At 41.7% G+C, this 16,521-nt stretch overlaps 1 protein-coding gene and 1 pseudogene across 1 annotated transcript; one reads left to right on the top strand and one right to left on the bottom strand.

Moving 5' to 3' along the window:
- Positions 1 to 9,383: 9,383 nt before the first annotated feature.
- Positions 9,384 to 11,084, bottom strand: LOC114675436 (60 kDa heat shock protein, mitochondrial pseudogene; annotated as a pseudogene).
- Positions 11,085 to 13,014: 1,930 nt separating this feature from the next.
- LOC144330596 (defensin beta 4A-like) lies at positions 13,015 to 15,137 on the top strand. Its single transcript, XM_077942802.1, has 2 exons — positions 13,015 to 13,162; positions 14,900 to 15,137. The coding sequence occupies exons 1-2, from the start codon at positions 13,105 to 13,107 to the stop codon at positions 15,034 to 15,036; spliced, it is 195 nt and encodes a 64-aa protein (XP_077798928.1). The 5' UTR covers positions 13,015 to 13,104; the 3' UTR covers positions 15,037 to 15,137.
- The last annotated feature ends 1,384 nt before the right edge of the window (positions 15,138 to 16,521 follow it).

Below are 16,521 nucleotides of genomic sequence, written 5' to 3'. Positions count from 1 at the left end.
GAGTGGGCAACGGAGCAAGACCCTGTTTCCTAATTAAAAAAAAAAAAAAAAAAAGGCCTTATTAGATCCTGATTCCAATAAAAGATTTCCAAGCATGAAAAGAAGTAGGAAAATATGGCCCAAAACTAGCAGAAAAGTCATTCAGTAAAAACAGACCCAATAATGACAAAGATACTAGGATTAGAAAAAGGAATGTAAAGGAGCTATCACAAAAGTTATAAATATGTCAAGGGCTGAAGAGTAAACCTTTTTGATGAGGAAGAACACATGTAAAGAACAAAATGGACCCTCCAGCAATAGAACAAAATGAGCGTGTGAACAAAAAATATTCTGAATTGGATTTACGACGTATGACAGCATAGAAGAAAGGATCAGTAAGGCTGAGTCTACATTAACACAAACAAATGAGGAAATGAAGCAAAGGGAGAAAATAAAAGGCTGGATAAAAAATAAACAGTGCACTTCATAGAAATATCAAGCAATCCAGCACCTACGTGTGTGTGAAGGCAGAAAGAAGTTCCAGGAGAAAATATAAAGTTAATGAAATAATAGCCTATTTTTATTAATGCCATGAGACTAGAAACATACAAATTTGGTACTGAAAGACATCCAAGAAGAATAATTATTTCAAAAAAACAGAACAAGAATATCATAATTACACAAGTTCATTTTCAGACTGCTGTAAAGATCTACCTGAGACTGGATAATTAGAAATAAAAGAGGTTTCTTTGACTCACAGTTACTCAGGATTAACAGAAAGCACGGCTAGGAGGCCTCGGGAGTCTCACACTCATGATGGACGGTGAAATGGAAGCACGTAAGTCTACCATGGTGTCAGAAAAAAGAGAGAGAAAGAGAGAGGAAGAGAGACAGAGCTCAAGAGCAAGCACAGAAGGAAACTGCCACTTATAAAACCATCACATCTCTTGAGAATTCACTCACTATCATGAGAACAGCATGGCAGAAATCACCTCCCCATGATCAACACCTGCCACCAGGTCCCGCTCCCCACACTGGGGATTATAGGATTATAATTCCAGATGAGATTTGGGTAGGGACACAGAGCCAAACCATAAATAATCAAATTGTTTTGAATCAAAAATAATGAGAAAATCTTAAAAACATGCTGAGAGAAGACACTGCTTACAGAAGTAGAAAAAATAAAGTGACATATTTAAGTACCAAATGAAGAAAACTATGTCAACATAGGACCCTTACAAGCAAAAATACATTTCTAGACCAATGCTAAACACAGATTCCAATAATAAGTAAAGGCATTTTCTTTTCTTTTCTTTTCTTTGTTTTTTGTTTGTTTGTTTGTTTGTTTTTTAAGGAGATCGGAGTCTCGCTCTGTCACCCAGGCTGGAATGCAGTGGTGCGATCTCGGCTCACTGCAACCTCTGCCTCCTGGGTTCACGCCATTCTCCTGCCTCAGCCTCCCAAGTAGCTTTGACTACAGGGGCCTGCCACCATGCCAGCCTAATTATTTTGTATTTTTAGTAGAGACAGGGTTTCACCATGTTAGCCAGGAAGGTCTTGATCTCCTGACCTCGTGATCCACCCACCTCGGCCTCCCAAAGTGTTGGGAACTATAGGTGTGAGCCACCACACCCGGCCTTGGGTGAATTTCTTAATGTCCAGGTGTCCTTGACTGAGAGATGGTAGACTAGGTTCATTCCAAGCAAATGACATTATTTGTGTGCATAGAGGGGGATGCGGAAGGCCAAGCATTTTCTAATGACAACAACAAAACTAAGAGAATTCCTCACTAGCAAACTTGTAGTATAAAACAAGACCCAAATGCATGCTGTCTATAAAAACCCAATGTCTTTATCAAATATAAGGACAAAGATAGGTTGATAGTAAAGGAGTGGAAAGAATTATAGTACAGAATCATTAATCTAATGAAAACAGAATTAGCTGTATTGGCTAATTGGTTATAAATCAAAGTAGATTTTACAGCAAGGTGTATTATTACTGGTAAAGAGGCTATGTTTTCCAATCATAAAGTTGTTAAATCACCAAGAACAGATATTATTATTATTAAATTAGTATGCACCTAATAAGAGAATCTCAAAGTCTTTAAAAAGAAATTAATAGAACTAAGAGAAGAAATTTAAAAATTAACAATTACCATTGAATAATTCAGTATTGATGGAACGTACCTAAAAATAGTAAGAGCTATTTATGACAAACCCACAGCCAATATCATACTGAATGGGCAAAAACTGGAAAAATTCCCTTTGAAAACTGGCACAAGACAGGGATGCCCTCTCTCACCACTCCTATTCAACATAGTGTTGGAAGTTCTGGCTAGGGCAATAAGGCAAGAGAAAGAAATCAAGGGTATTCAGTTAGGAAAAGAAGAAGTCAAATTGTCCCTGTTTGCAGATGACATGATTGTATATTTAGAAAACCCCATTGTCTCAGCCTAAAATCTCCTTAAACTGATAAGCAACTTCAGCAAAGTCTCAGGATACAAAATTAATGTGCAAAAATCACAAGCATTCTTATACACCAGTAACAGACAAACAGAGAGCCAAATCAGGAATGAACTTCCATTCACAATTGCTTCAAAGAGAATCAAATACCTAGGAATCCAACTTACAAGGGATGTAAAGGACCTCTTGAAGGAGAACTACAAACCACTGCTCAGTGAAATAAAAGAGGACACAAACAAATGGAAGAACATACCATGCTCATGGATAGGAAGAATCAATATCGTGAAAATGGCCATACTGCCCAAAGTTATTTATAGATTCAATGCCATCTCCATCAAGCTACCAATGAGTTTCTTCACAGAATTGGAAAAAACTGCTTTAAAGTTCATATGGAACCAAAAAAGAGCCCGCATCACCAAGACAATCCTAAGTCAAAAGAACAAAGCTGGAGGCATCACGCTACCTGACTTCAAACTATACTACAAGGCTACAGTAACCAAAACAGCATGGTACTGGTACCAAAACAGAGATATAGACCAATGGAACAGAACAGAGTCCTCAGAAATAATACCACACATCTACAGCCATCTGATCTTTGACAAACCTGAGAGAAACAAGAAATGGGGAAAGGATTCCCTATTTAACAAATGGTGCTGGGAAAATTGGCTAGCCATAAGTAGAAAGCTGAAACTGGATCCTTTCCTTACTCCTTATAGGAAAATTAATTCAAGATGGATTAGAGACTTAAATGTTAGACTTAATACCATAAAAACCCTAGAAGAAAACCTAGGTAGTACCATTCAGGACATAGGCATGGGCAAGGACTTCATGTCTAAAACACCAAAAGCAACGGCAGCAAAAGCCAAAATTGACAAATGGGATCTCATTAAACTAAAGAGCTTCTGCACAGCAAAAGAAACTACCATCAGAGTGAACAGGCAACCTACAGAATGGGAGAAAATTTTTGCAATCTACTCATCTGACAAAAGGCTAATATCCAGAACCTACAAAGAACTCAAACAAATTTACAAGAAAAAAACAAACAACCCCATCCAAAAGTGGGCAAAGGATATGAACAGACATTTCGCAAAAGAAGACATTCATACAGCCAACAGACACATGAAAAAAATGCTCATCATCACTGGCCATCAGAGAAATGCAAATCAAAACCACAATGAGATACCATCTCACGCCAGTTAGAATGGCGATCATTAAAAAGTCAGGAAATAACAGCTGCTGGAGAGGATGTGGAGAATAGGAACACTTTTACACTGTTGGTGGGATTGTAAACTAGTTCAACCATTATGGAAAACAGTATGGCGATTCCTCAAGGATCTAGAACTAGATGTACCATATGACCCAGCCATCCCGTTACTGGGTATATACCCAAAGGATTATAAATCATGCTTCTATAAAGACACATGCACATGTATGTTTATTGCGGCACTATTCACAATAGCAAAGACTTGGAATCAACCCAAATGTCCATCAGTGACAGACTGGATTAAGAAAATGTGGCACATATACACCATGGAATACTATGCAGCCATAAAAAAGGATGAGTTTGTGTCCTTTGTAGGGACATGGATGCAGCTGGAAACCATCATTCTTAGCAAACTATCACAAGAACAGAAAACCAAACACCGCATGTTCTCACTCATAGGTGGGAACTGAACAATGAGATCACTTGGACTTGGGAAGGGGAATATCACACACTGGGGCCTATCATGGGGAGGGGAGAGGGGGGAGGGATTGCATTGGGAGTTATACCTGATGTAAATGACGAGTTGATGGGTGCTGACAAGTTGATGGGTGCAGCACACCAACATGGCACAAGTATACATATGTAACAAACCTGCACGTTATGCACATGTACCCTAGAACTTAAAGTATAATAATAATAAATAAATAAATAATAAAAAATAAATTAAAAAGATGTATCATAGTAGAACATTTTTTAAAAAAATGAATATTTCAACTCTTTTTTCTTTGAAATGGTTTTTTTTTTTTTAGCAGAAAAGTATAAATAAAGATAGAGAAGACTTGAAAAACAGTATCATCCATTGCGACCTATTTAAGCTTTACAGGACATTCCTCCCAATAACAGTAAAATGCATTAAAATATTATCTAAGAGAGCTCATACTGGTCTAAGAAACAAAAAATCAAAGCAATTTTAAATCATATGAAACACAATGTCTATCCACAGTGGAATGTATGAAACTGTGATTAAAGGAAAATAGCTGGAAAATTCCCCACATATATGAACATTACTCAACATATTTCTAATGAGTCAAAGGAGAAATTTAAAAATGTTTTCACATGACAGCAAATGGAAACATAACATACCAAAATTTGTGGCAATACAGCTAAAGCAGTGCTTGGAGGGAAATTTATAACATTAACTGCTATTATAATGGGAAATAGAAAAGCTCAGAAATAGACAATCTAATATTCCACTGTAAAAATCCTGGGGGGGGAAAAGAACGAATGAAGCTAAAAGTAAATAGGAAAACGAGTGAATAAAAAAGAATGTGGACACAAAAGAGAACATTAAAAATAAATAAAAGAAAGCTAATTGCTTGAGAGAATGCATAAAATTGTGAGAACTCTCAATAGGTTCATTAAGGGAAATTACTAGAAGTCTCAGGTGCACACCCAGGCTTCAGGCAGGCAGGAAACTGAGATTAATCTGCGTTTCAGGGTCAGATAGATGAGCCGCCAACAGGTGGCAGTAACTGCGCGCTGATTCCCTCACCTCCTGCAGATCAGGCCAGGCTCTGGACTCAGCACTCAGCTCAGGAGATGGGAGAGGATGACAGTAGCTCCATGGACTCTGGCCTTAGGCAGAGCATTACTGTAGCTTTGGCGTTGTAGGAAGAGAAAGAGCGGAGGTTATCAGGACACCGTGTGGCAGTGGTAAGGAATATGGACTTTGAAGAGAGGGGGATTTTATTTCAAATTGCATCTCTGCCACATAGTAGCCAAGTGACTTTGAATATGTCCTCTAACCTTTCTAGGTTCCAGGACCTGCCTCTGTAAACCAGGGTAATACCACCCTGGCATGTTTGTTCCTGAGGATCAAAGGAGATAACTTGTATAAAAATGGCCACAGCAGGGCCGGCTACAAAATTCCCAAGGCTCAGTGCAAAATGGACATGCGGGGCACCTTGTTCGAAGAACAGCAGAAGAAAGTGTCATGAAAGGCGGGAGGATATTCAGCTTTCTCAAGCCAATATTTTTTATCATTTGAAATATGTAATAGGGATAATATTTATAGAAGAGTAACAACAGAATCACATAAATCCCCACCAGAAATCAGTGTCATAGTTTTAATAGAATAAATAGTAATACTTTATTAATTGGATCTCGATAAATCAAAAAAATTTTCTGGCCAACGTTTCTGTCAATTAATATATGCCTTGAACAACTTCATTTTTCCTTTTGAAAAGAATCTGCTGAAGCAACTGTTTCTGGAATATTATATAAGTTCTCACAGCACTGCGATAAATTATTTTGACACAAATTTTTAGTATATCTGGAGCTGGTGGTTCTTGTGGAACTATTTTTGTCAAAGGATTAAACTCTTTAAGCAAATCAGTTTTATGGAAGTTTGAATTTAATTTTAAGTGTAAATTTCTCCAGTGGAATTTGGATGCATCTTCTGACATGGTCTGTAAGCTGCAGAGGCCCACAGCCGACCAAATGTGGCATCATGATTTGTAACTTATTCAAAACTCTTGTTTTTGAATTCTATTGTTGTATCTTTAACAACAAGAAGAACTTTATTTTTAAAATTGCTCTTCTTGTTAATAATTGATTGATCGGAAGTTTTCTTTTCTCTCCTTTTCTTTTTTTTTTTTTTTTTTTTGAGATATGGTCTCCGTCTGTTGACCAGAGATTACCATGGCTCACTGCAGCCTCAAACTCCTGAACTCATGTGATCCTCCTTCCTCAACTTCCCAAGTAGCTAGGACTATGGGCATGTGCCACTGTGCTCAGCTAATCTTTGTTGTTGTTTTTTTTATGATGGGGTCTAACTAAGTATATGGCCCAGGGTGGTCTCCAACACATGGCTTCAAACATTCCTCAGATCTCAGCTTCACAACGTGCTGGGATAACAAGTGTGACCCACCATGCCTGTCCCATCAGAGGTTTCATGACTATCATTATATATTTAATTTCTATTTCTGTCCCTTGGATAATTCCTTGAAGAACTCTAAACTCTCTGAGGAATTCCAAGAACTCCATAGTATACTCTCTCCCTGGTATACTCTATTGCTGGTATACTCTATCCCTGGTATGCTCTATCACTGGTATACTCTATTGCTGGTATACTCTATCGCTGGTATACTCTATCGCTGGTATACTCTATCGCTGGTATACTCTATCCCTGGTATACTCTATCCCTGGTATGCTCTATCACTGGTATACTCTATTGCTGGTATACTCTATCCCTGGTATACTCTATTACTGGTATACTCTCTCTCTGGTATACTCTATCGCTGGTATACTATATCCCTGGTATACTCTATCGCTGGTATACTCTATCCCTGGTATACTCTATCGCTGGTATATGCTACTGCTGGTATATTCTATCACTTGTTTACTCTATCCCTGGTATACTCTATCCCTGGTATACTCTATTGCCATGTCCACAGGCACACTTTTGTTTTGTGATTCTCTCCTCCCAATTTGCTATCTGAGCTCCTATGGTTCCTGTCTTGGTGCTCAGGTCAGGGGGTAAGTATTTGTGCAGAAGCTCCAAGGATGACTCTGAGAAAGCACAGGCACAGAGGTGTTGGTGCTGCCTCCAAACAGAGACCCTCCTTTCACCCCAGGGCTGAGGACACTGCGGCGGCTGCTGCTGCCACCTCCCATCCGGTCCAGACATGCCTGGGCTACTCCAAGAATGTCTATGCTCAGGGCATCAAGCTCTAGTATGTGGCCTTCATGTCCCTGGGCCTGAGCCTGCCCACCTTGTCTCCCCTCATAGCCATTCTGCCCATGCGCCTACTCCATTGTCTCAGTGAGCTTCACTTACAAAACACAAGTTCACAGAAAAAACTGAGGAAGTCAGGGGGCTATCAGCAGAGCCTGCCACCAGGCACCGGCCCTACTGAGAGTAAGTCCCTGTGTCACTGCCCTGCCCTCAAGCCCACGAAGCTGGCCCTGCCTCCGGAATTGAGAACCAGTAAAACTGCTTCTGTTACTTAACATTGAGGACATAATGCACAGAGATTTTGTTTTCTAGATCATAGATACGAGAGGCTTTGCTTTCTAGGAGCCTATCTATAGGAATGAGGGTTTCCACTCTTGCCTGGGGAAGTGAACCATTTTGCCACAAAGAAACAGCCTGAAATTCTCTCCCCAGTGACAGAAAGAGGTACAAGGACACAGCATGGGTCATGTTCCATTAAAAGACAGCACAGTGAGTCTATTTATCAGTCAAACTTGCTGGTTCCCATTTTATACACAACCTGGCTTTGCTTTTAGCTCATTAATAAAAAAAAAAAAAAGTCATTTATATCTTAACATGTCTCCAAATCCTAGAATTGCTGCATCTCTGGTTTTGGTGAAGAACCCCATGGTTCCGCCAGTGGACAGTCTTCCTTGCTGAAACAGGATAATAACCCATCCTTTAAAACAAAGATGCCCCTCTATTGGTCCTTATCAAACACACTTCATCACTAGCATGAGCACAGCTGTGAAGGAGTCTCATTGGGCTGTGCCAAGATAAAAGAAGCAGCTGCAACCACTGGAATCTTCATGGGAACAGTCAGCTCAGCTGTCCTTGAGCGACCAGGCCCATGTTACCATAGCCCTGGTGGCTTCTTCCCCACGGGCACAGAGGCGCTGCATGTCACAGTGACTTTCCTATTTCAGAGCAATTTTACCTCCTTCTCTAACAAGGCCTCACAAAAGTACTGAGATCTAGAGAGGACAACAAGTATAAAACCACAATGCTATCGGTGGTTCCTGGGATTGGAACTTCTGTATAGGAAAAAATTCACTCTCTGATATGGGTGAGTTTTTAAATGTGAGTGTATTACTTTTATAACAATAATGCTAATCATAGGAGTCATTAAGAACGTATCAATCAGGAGTGATGCCACACATGAAAAAGATGGGAATCAGTCCCTTAATTCAAACTCTAAGCCCCAGTAAGCTTCTTCTCATAGTACCATGACATTTCCTTAAGAATATCTACTCAACAAATTAAGAGATGTGACAGCCTAATTCAATATGCAAATCTAGATTAACTTGTATCCGGAAACATCAACAGCCATGAAGCCATAGTTGGAACAACTGGAGAAATGTGAAATATTGACAAGATAATAAATAATATCGAAGAATTATTTTCTTAACATGTGTAAATTGTATTGTGCTTGATGTGGGAATTTTCCCTCATATTTAAGAGATTCATGCTGAGATAATTACCGTGAAGTGTCATGATGTTTGCCTCTTTCTTTTTTTTAACTTTAAACAAATTTTTATTACACAAAGGTTGTCACATAATTGGGTGTTTCTCTACTATGTGCACAATTATTCTCACTCTGCACAGAAAGGCTGCTTAACTTCTCATCTGGTGGTGGCAAGCACTAAAATCCTGATTTGAACAGAACAGTAGTAAAAATGACTCAGTGATTTAAGTTGAAAGCTGTGCGTTGGTACATGACTCTTGTACCCAGTATCAGGAATGTACAACATTTTTTCATCCAAAAAAGAAAATAAATTATCCGTAGGCATGGATAATGATAGCTGTAAACCATGATAGATTTTGTCAGCTGAAACAAGTAGCCGATGGTTATAGTGGTTTCTTAAACATCAGCCAACCTTTTCTTCCTTTTCTCCAACTGACTTCTCTGAAGTTATTGGTGAGGAACACTGCCTTGGGATTCCTGTCACAATTCATTAATAAAGGTAAAGCACTACTCTAAGAATTAGAACAGGTGAACTCCCATATCACCTCCCATTCCACACATTGCACCCATTCCAGGGCCATTCCCTTCTTTAGGAATTTCTGTGACTACAACATCTGCTGTAGTTAACAGAGAGGCCATGCCAGCAGCATCCAATAAAGCAATTCTCACTACCTTTGTTGGGTCAATAATGTCTTTTCCCACTCTTTCACAAAATCTCCCAACATAGTATCATAACCAACTTTTGAGGAACTTTGCATAATTTTCTCAACTATCAAAGATCCTGCAACCCCTGCATTCTTAGCAATGGTCATTGCTGAAATTTTGAGTGTTTTTAAAATAATTTTTATACCAATTTTTTGATCTTTGTTAGCTGGAGTCAATGAGTCCAGGCTGGAATGCACCAAAGCAGGGCACAACCCCCTCCCTAAACAATGTCTTCAACGGCCGCTCTTGTAGCATCAAGGGCACCTGTAACTCTGTCTTTTCATTCACTTCAACATCACTTGTCCCACCAACCTTCAGCACAGCTACTCCATCTGAAAATTTCTCCAGCTGTTCATTCAGTTTTTCCTTTTCATATTCACTAGTGGTGACATGTGACCGGTCAATGATTTCTTGAATACATTTTTCAATTGGAGCCTTGTTACCTTTTCCTTTTAAGAGCATGGCATCGTCTTTGATCACAGTGACCTCTCCAACTTCTCCTAAGTCACGAGGCTGAACATCTTCAAGATTTAGTGTCAGCCCCCTTCTCCAAGCACTGCACCACCAGTAGCAATATCTTTAAGCTGATTCTTTCTATTGTCACCAAACCCTGGAGCTTTGACTGCCACAACCTGAAGATCAACCTTTGGCCTATTGGAGACAACTGTACTTAGAGCTTCTCCATGAATGTCTTCAGCAATTATGACCAAAGATTTACGGTGAGCACTGGCAATTTCAAGAGCAGGTACAATGGACTGGACACTAGAAATTTTCTTTTCACGCAACAGAACATAGGCATCCTGGAATTCACATTTCAGACCTTTTGATGTATTCATAAAGTATGGAGAAATATATCCTCTGTCAAATTTTCATGTCTTCAATAATTTCTCATTCATCGGTCAACGTTTTTCCAAACTTTACTGTGATGACACCCTTTCTTCTAACCTTTTTCATTGCATCAGAGATGATGTTACCAATTTGTCTGCATTTGCAGAAATTGTAGCAACCTGCACAATTTTCAGGTTTCGTCACAGGTTTAGACTGCTTTTTAAGTTCAGCGAATACAGCATCAACAGCTAACGTCACACCTCTTTTGATTTGCACTGGAATTAGCACCTTTGCTAACCTTCTGGAAGCCTTACTTGGAAAGAGAGGGTACCAGTGCAGTAGCAGTGGGAGTGCCATCCCCAGTCTCTTCATTTGTGTTATTGGCAACATCTTGGACAAGTTTAGCTCCAGTGTTTTTATATTTATCCTTTAAGTCAATTGACTTTGCATCAGTCACACCATCTTTTGTTACTTTGGGACTTCCCCAGCTCTGTTCAGTAATCACTGTTCTTCCCTTTGGCCCCATTATAAGGCTACAGCATCAGCTAAAAGGTCTACACCTGGAAGCATTAAGGCTCGGACATTGGCACCAAATTGTACATCTTTGGCATCAGTCCGAGTGAGATGAGGAGCCGGTACCCTGGACACCAGTCTCATCTGGCAAAAGACTGTGGGTCATTGAAGCATTTCTACGTGGTCGTGGCAGGACATGCACATGGCGAGGCAGGTCATCAGCAGCAAGTGAGGGCTGCCCCTTACTTTCTAAAGGTGACATGCAAATATACCAAAAAAAAAAGGCCATAAATTATTAATTTAGGCAGAGCACATAAAGGCTTTATTTCCTATTCCGTTTCTCTGTATGCTTTCTTCACCAGGAAGAAATAGTTTTAGTGTCAGGAATGAATGAGTCTGCCCCTCAATTCCAGCCTGCTCAACACACAGGGAGACAAACTCCTGCCAATCCGAGTGACTCCTTGGTGACTGAGCTCCAGCCCTGGATGCATATTTGTTTAGCAGTTCTGACAGGACTTGACCCAGCCCTCTCTTTGCATATGCCGTCAGAACCTTCTTTTTTTTTTGCTTTGAGACTAAGTCTTGCTCTGTCATAAGCGATTCCCGTGCCTCAACTCCCAAATACCTGGAATTATAGGCATAAGTCACCACGCCTGGCTAATTTTTGTATTTTTCATAGAGACGGGGTTTTTTCGTGTTGGTCAAACTGGTCTCATACTTCTGACCTCACGTGAGCCACCTGCCTCGGCCTCCCATAGTGCTGGGATGACAGGCCTGAGCCACCATTCTAGGTCTAGAAACTTCCTTTTATAAAAATGTCATTAAGTATCTTGGCCACACAATATCACTACCAGCGTCCTTTAAATCCACCCCTGGCCTGACAGGAATCAGGGTTCTTCAGAACCTGACATTTTAAAGGAAGAGACCAGGCAGGCCATGAGTAAAGGCTCATCGTCCCCATGGCTCTGTCACAGCTGCACTGCCGAGACATCACAGACACGGACACTGGGGCCTGCTTGTTTCTCAAACTGCCCTTACAGCCAAAGAGGGAGGAACTAGGATGAAGGCCACTCATTTTCCCGAGAAAAGTCCTCTCCTGAGGGCCCGGCACAGGGCTCTGTCCGTTGCCTGTGGCCGCCGATTGCTCCTCTGGGTTACGGAGAAAGGACGGGGTCCTGAGAGGCCTCAGAGACTTCACACAGCCCTGAAAACATCGGGCTCCTTCAAAAGTGCGTCCCATCACCAACAAGGAGACCACGTGGAGGCCTTGCACCCCCACTCCGTGCCGCTCCGCCAAATCCCAGCAACAGTGAGCTCCCTTCACGCTGACGTCTGTAGAAAGCAGAGAAAGCCTGGCTCCCAGAGCCCTGAAGTCCTGTGGAGCTGACCTTCCCTGAGTGATGGCGTGACCCTAAGGAATTCAACTATGGGCCAAAGGCCACCTCCTGGCCCGGGCCTAGGTGGACTCTGAGGGGACACATGTAGTCACAATCCCACCTTCCCATTCTCCTTCTCAGAGGGAGGAAGCGGGCACCCATCTGCCTCATCTCTGTCCCGGGGGGAAGATGGGGAGTTTCAGGGGAGCTTTCACATGAATTTCACTAGCTCGGATCACCTGGGAGGATGGGGCCCACCATGCTCCTGGTGCCTCCAGAAGCCCTGAGCCCCTCCAGGGTCCTTGAGTTTGAGCCAGCCCTGTATCAGCCCCAGGAGCTGAATGTTCCAGCAATGGGTAGAATTACATGGAAAGACCTCTCAGTTTGGCCTGAGACTGCCCACAAACACTCAGGAAAAACAGGGCATCTCACAGAGTGGGCAGCAGGTGAGTGGCAGGTTACAGACCCTGAGTTTGAGTTTGTTCCCTTGTGAGACAGGTCCAGTCCTTCATTCTACTCATACACTGGATTTTAAGTGGCACAAGATAAGAGGAATTTTCTGGTCCCAAGAGCAGGAGGAAGGGATTTTCTGGGGTTTCCCGAGTCCAAATTTGCATAAGATCTCCTGCGTGTGCATTGTTCTTTGAGGACCATTCTCTGACTCACCAAAGTGGTTGAATTCTAATCCGTGTAATGAGCGTTGCAGCCAATACCAGTTCTGAACTCTACCCGGTGACCACGGGCCAGGACCTTTATAAGGTGGAAGGCTCGGTGTCTTCCCCAGACTCAGCTCCTGGTGAAGTTCCCAGCCATCAGCCATGAAGGTCCTGTATCTGCTCTTCTCGTTCCTCTTCATATTCCTGATGCCTCTTCCAGGTGAGGTGGGCCAGGGAAATGGGAGGTTGGAAAAATGGAAGAATGGGGTACAGGCTCCCTGTCTCCTCTCGTATCCCTCCACCTGTCTCTCCCTCATACCTCTCTTTCCTGCCTCTCTCTCTCTCTGTGTCCCCTCTATCCTTCTTTCCTGATTCTCTCTCTCCTTCCCTCTCTCTCTTGTTCTTTTATCTCTTTCTTTCTCCCTGTCTCCCCAGAGCATGACCTTCTTTCTCTCTCTTTCGTTTCTTCTACCCACGTTTTTAGACTGAGTAGACTGAATGCCCTACTTAGTTGAACCAAGCATTGCTTCCTTCAATAGAAAAGGAGCTTGAGAACCCGATGGACACCTCACTCTCTCTTCTAAGCCAATATGAAGGAGCCCAGTAGCTTGTAAATCTCATCTCCTCACTGCTTTCCATGCTATAACTGCTAAGACTGTGGTTGAAACCTGTTAGGTGACTTTTTAAATAAAAGTCAGAAATTTAATTTTATCTAAAGAAAGTAGTACAGAATGTCATTTTCTAAATTTTTATATTGAAAGGGTAGATACTGCAACGTAGAGAGTTCCAAATAATTTTAAGGTGCAGCCTATACTGTAGGAGCTACTGCTGCAGACACTCTTCCCCAGGACTTTTCCGATCGGAGACCCTGAGAACAGTCCCTGCCACGAGGCCACCGCAGGTTCACAGTCTAGAGACGGCCCATGGAAAGCAACTTTTAACCGGGACGCCTAAGCTTCATTTTCTCCTTCATGTTATGGAAATAAAATAAAAACCATGAAAGGATAAAAGAGGGAGAGTGGAAGGGAAGGATGGAGAGAGGGAAAAAGAAAATTTGAGACTAAAACCCAAAACAATTAATCACATAGATATTATATTGTGAAAGCGTCATGTTACCAATTTTATTTATGAGTCCTGGGTTTTTTGAGAAGAACGGGGCTCTGAGTGGCTCCAGAGACCTCAAATTTTCCAACACCCAGGACAGTATCATGAAGCAAGGCAGGGAGGCAGGGAGGCAGGGAGGGAGGGAGGGAGGCAGAGAGGGACGGAGGCAGGGAGGGAGAGAGGCAGGATGGCAGGCAGGGAGCAAAGGAGGGAGGGAGGCAGGGAGGGAGGGACAGAGGCAGAGAGGCAGGGAGGGAGGGAGAGAGGCAGGGAGGGATAAAAAAAGAAGAATGGGGTGAAACCAGGACTTAGATATTAGAAACAAGCAATTACAAAAGTTTATTTCTATGGTTAATTGTGGTTTTCAACTGTAAGTTACATGGTGTTAATTTCACATTGAACAATTTCTGTGAGTTGTATCTTTTTATCCCATCTCAGATCAAATACTTAACAGACTAAATGATTTGAAAAGCAAAAAGTTACTGGCTTGTGTGTTAAAACGGAGGTAGGGTGGCTTTGATCTTATCTACTTGTGGTGGAGCTGAAGTCACAAGAGAACATTACCGAGCTCCTACCAGACCCCACCGGGAGACGCCAGTCACTCAGGAGAGATCAGGGTCTTTCACAATCAGATTCGACAAAAACTAACATCCCCAAAACCACAGCAGTGCCAGTTTCCATGTCAGAAACTTCCATCCAAATGATTGACTCGCGTCTCATGGAAAAGCCCTGGCTTCAGAAAGAAGTCCACTGCAGATCTATTCAAGGCAATACAGACACAGCGTTTGTGTTTTTGCAACATGAGTTTTGAGTTCTAACACGCTGTTTGCTCTTTTTGTGTTTTTCCTGTTAGGTGTTTTTGGTGATATAAGGAATCCTGTTACCTGCCTTAGGAGTGGTGCCATATGTCATCCAGGCTTTTGCCCTAGAAGGTATAAACATATCGGCATCTGTGGTGTCTCTGCAATAAAATGCTGCAAAAAGCCATGAGGAGGCCAAGAAGCTGCTGTAACTGATGTGGATTCAGAAAGGGCTCCCTTGTCAGAGATGTGCGACATGTAAACAAAATTAAACTGTGGTGTTCAGATTTACAGAATCTTGATCCTAGTCATTGTGGTCATGGTGTGGTGCTGGTTTGGGCAGGCCAATCTCTAACATCCTTGGAACACCCTTTTCTTCTCTCCAGGCATGGGTCAAGGATGCCACAGTGGGGCTTGGAGTGCTTTCCAGGGTCACAGGCATCTGTATTATTTGGATCCCTTGACCTTCCCAGTTATTCCCGACATTTTTGTAGAACGTGTGCTTTGCTCCTCCTACACCCTCCCCTTGTATGCCTACCCCACATCTTCCCTAAAAAAAGCAAGCCCTACTCGAAGACCACTTTCCTCATGGAATCATAGCGGATCTGCCAAGGGAGGGGATGCCCAGTCCTCTGTTCTTCACAAGGACTCCCTTCTTCTGGTTAAGGTTTCCTATGCAATTACGCCTCCTACAGAGGTGCATGAATTTTTAATTCTCCATTTAGCTATGAGAGTTCTACTGGTGTGGACTTTGTCTTATTCATTTATGTGCTGCTCATTCATAAGCTATTTCATAACTTGGATGGCAAAATGCAGTTGTACAAGGGTGTCCTTACATACAAACTCAATAGGATCCAAGTAAATGTTCTTAAAAACAAGTCTTTTGGAGGGCACAATTAAGTGAGGACCATACAGCATGGGACACAAGCAGCCGGGAGTAAACCTCAAGAAGAAAGATGCATCAACTTTAAGGGGAAGCATCAGGATGGCTCCCTGGCCCCGCTCTCTCTCCTTGGGAGGGTTTGTTCCTTCAATCATGAACTCTGTGGGTGTATCCTACATGCAGAAGAAGCTCTCTATTTCTTCACATTAACTCTGCACTAAATGTGCATATCATCAACCTCAGGGAAAATGCACCTTTCTTCCAAAATAATCCATTGTTTTTCCTAATCTCAAGATTGAAAAAAGTAACCAGACCTTGTTAGAGTAAAAACATTTTTATCTGGATGCAGATAATATCCAGATGCGATGACAGAGCCAGGACTAGGGTGTATTGAGGGAGGCTCTGGCCTCAGATATAAAATGCAAGCATTAATATATTCCATACTTAAGATAGATGATCTTATAATGTGATAGATTTTTAAAAAAATAACATTCATGAAAAATCACCATAATCAAGAAAATGTCCAAAATTTAAATCAAGGCGGGGTCTAATCCTGTAATTGTCCAACTCAGTCACACTCACCTACCTTGATGCCAGGACAGTCAGACCCTGCCTTTATTTAGTCATTTAATATTCACCATGCATATATTATTATTTTGAATAAATTAGTGGATTTCCTGGTTCCTGGAAGCATATATCAGTTGATTGTATAAAAGAAGTGAAACTTCACAGGAAAAGAAAAATTAAAATGTCACCATGACAATGGCATTCATTCCTATGTTCTAGGGGAAG

This window comes from Macaca mulatta, chromosome 8 (genome assembly GCF_049350105.2).
Source record: "Macaca mulatta isolate MMU2019108-1 chromosome 8, T2T-MMU8v2.0, whole genome shotgun sequence".
Taxonomy (NCBI): domain Eukaryota; kingdom Metazoa; phylum Chordata; class Mammalia; order Primates; family Cercopithecidae; genus Macaca; species Macaca mulatta.
This window is presented reverse-complemented; position numbering and strand designations above follow the sequence as displayed.

Excerpts from the sequence above, each read along its gene's own strand:
- LOC144330596 (XM_077942802.1), top strand. The coding sequence starts at position 13,105 with ATGAAGGTCCTGTATCTGCTCTTCTCGTTCCTCTTCATATTCCTGATG. Across the intron at positions 13,163-14,899 it reads ATTCCTGATGCCTCTTCCAG|GTGTTTTTGGTGATATAAGG; the intron begins GTGAGGTGGGCC and ends TTTTCCTGTTAG.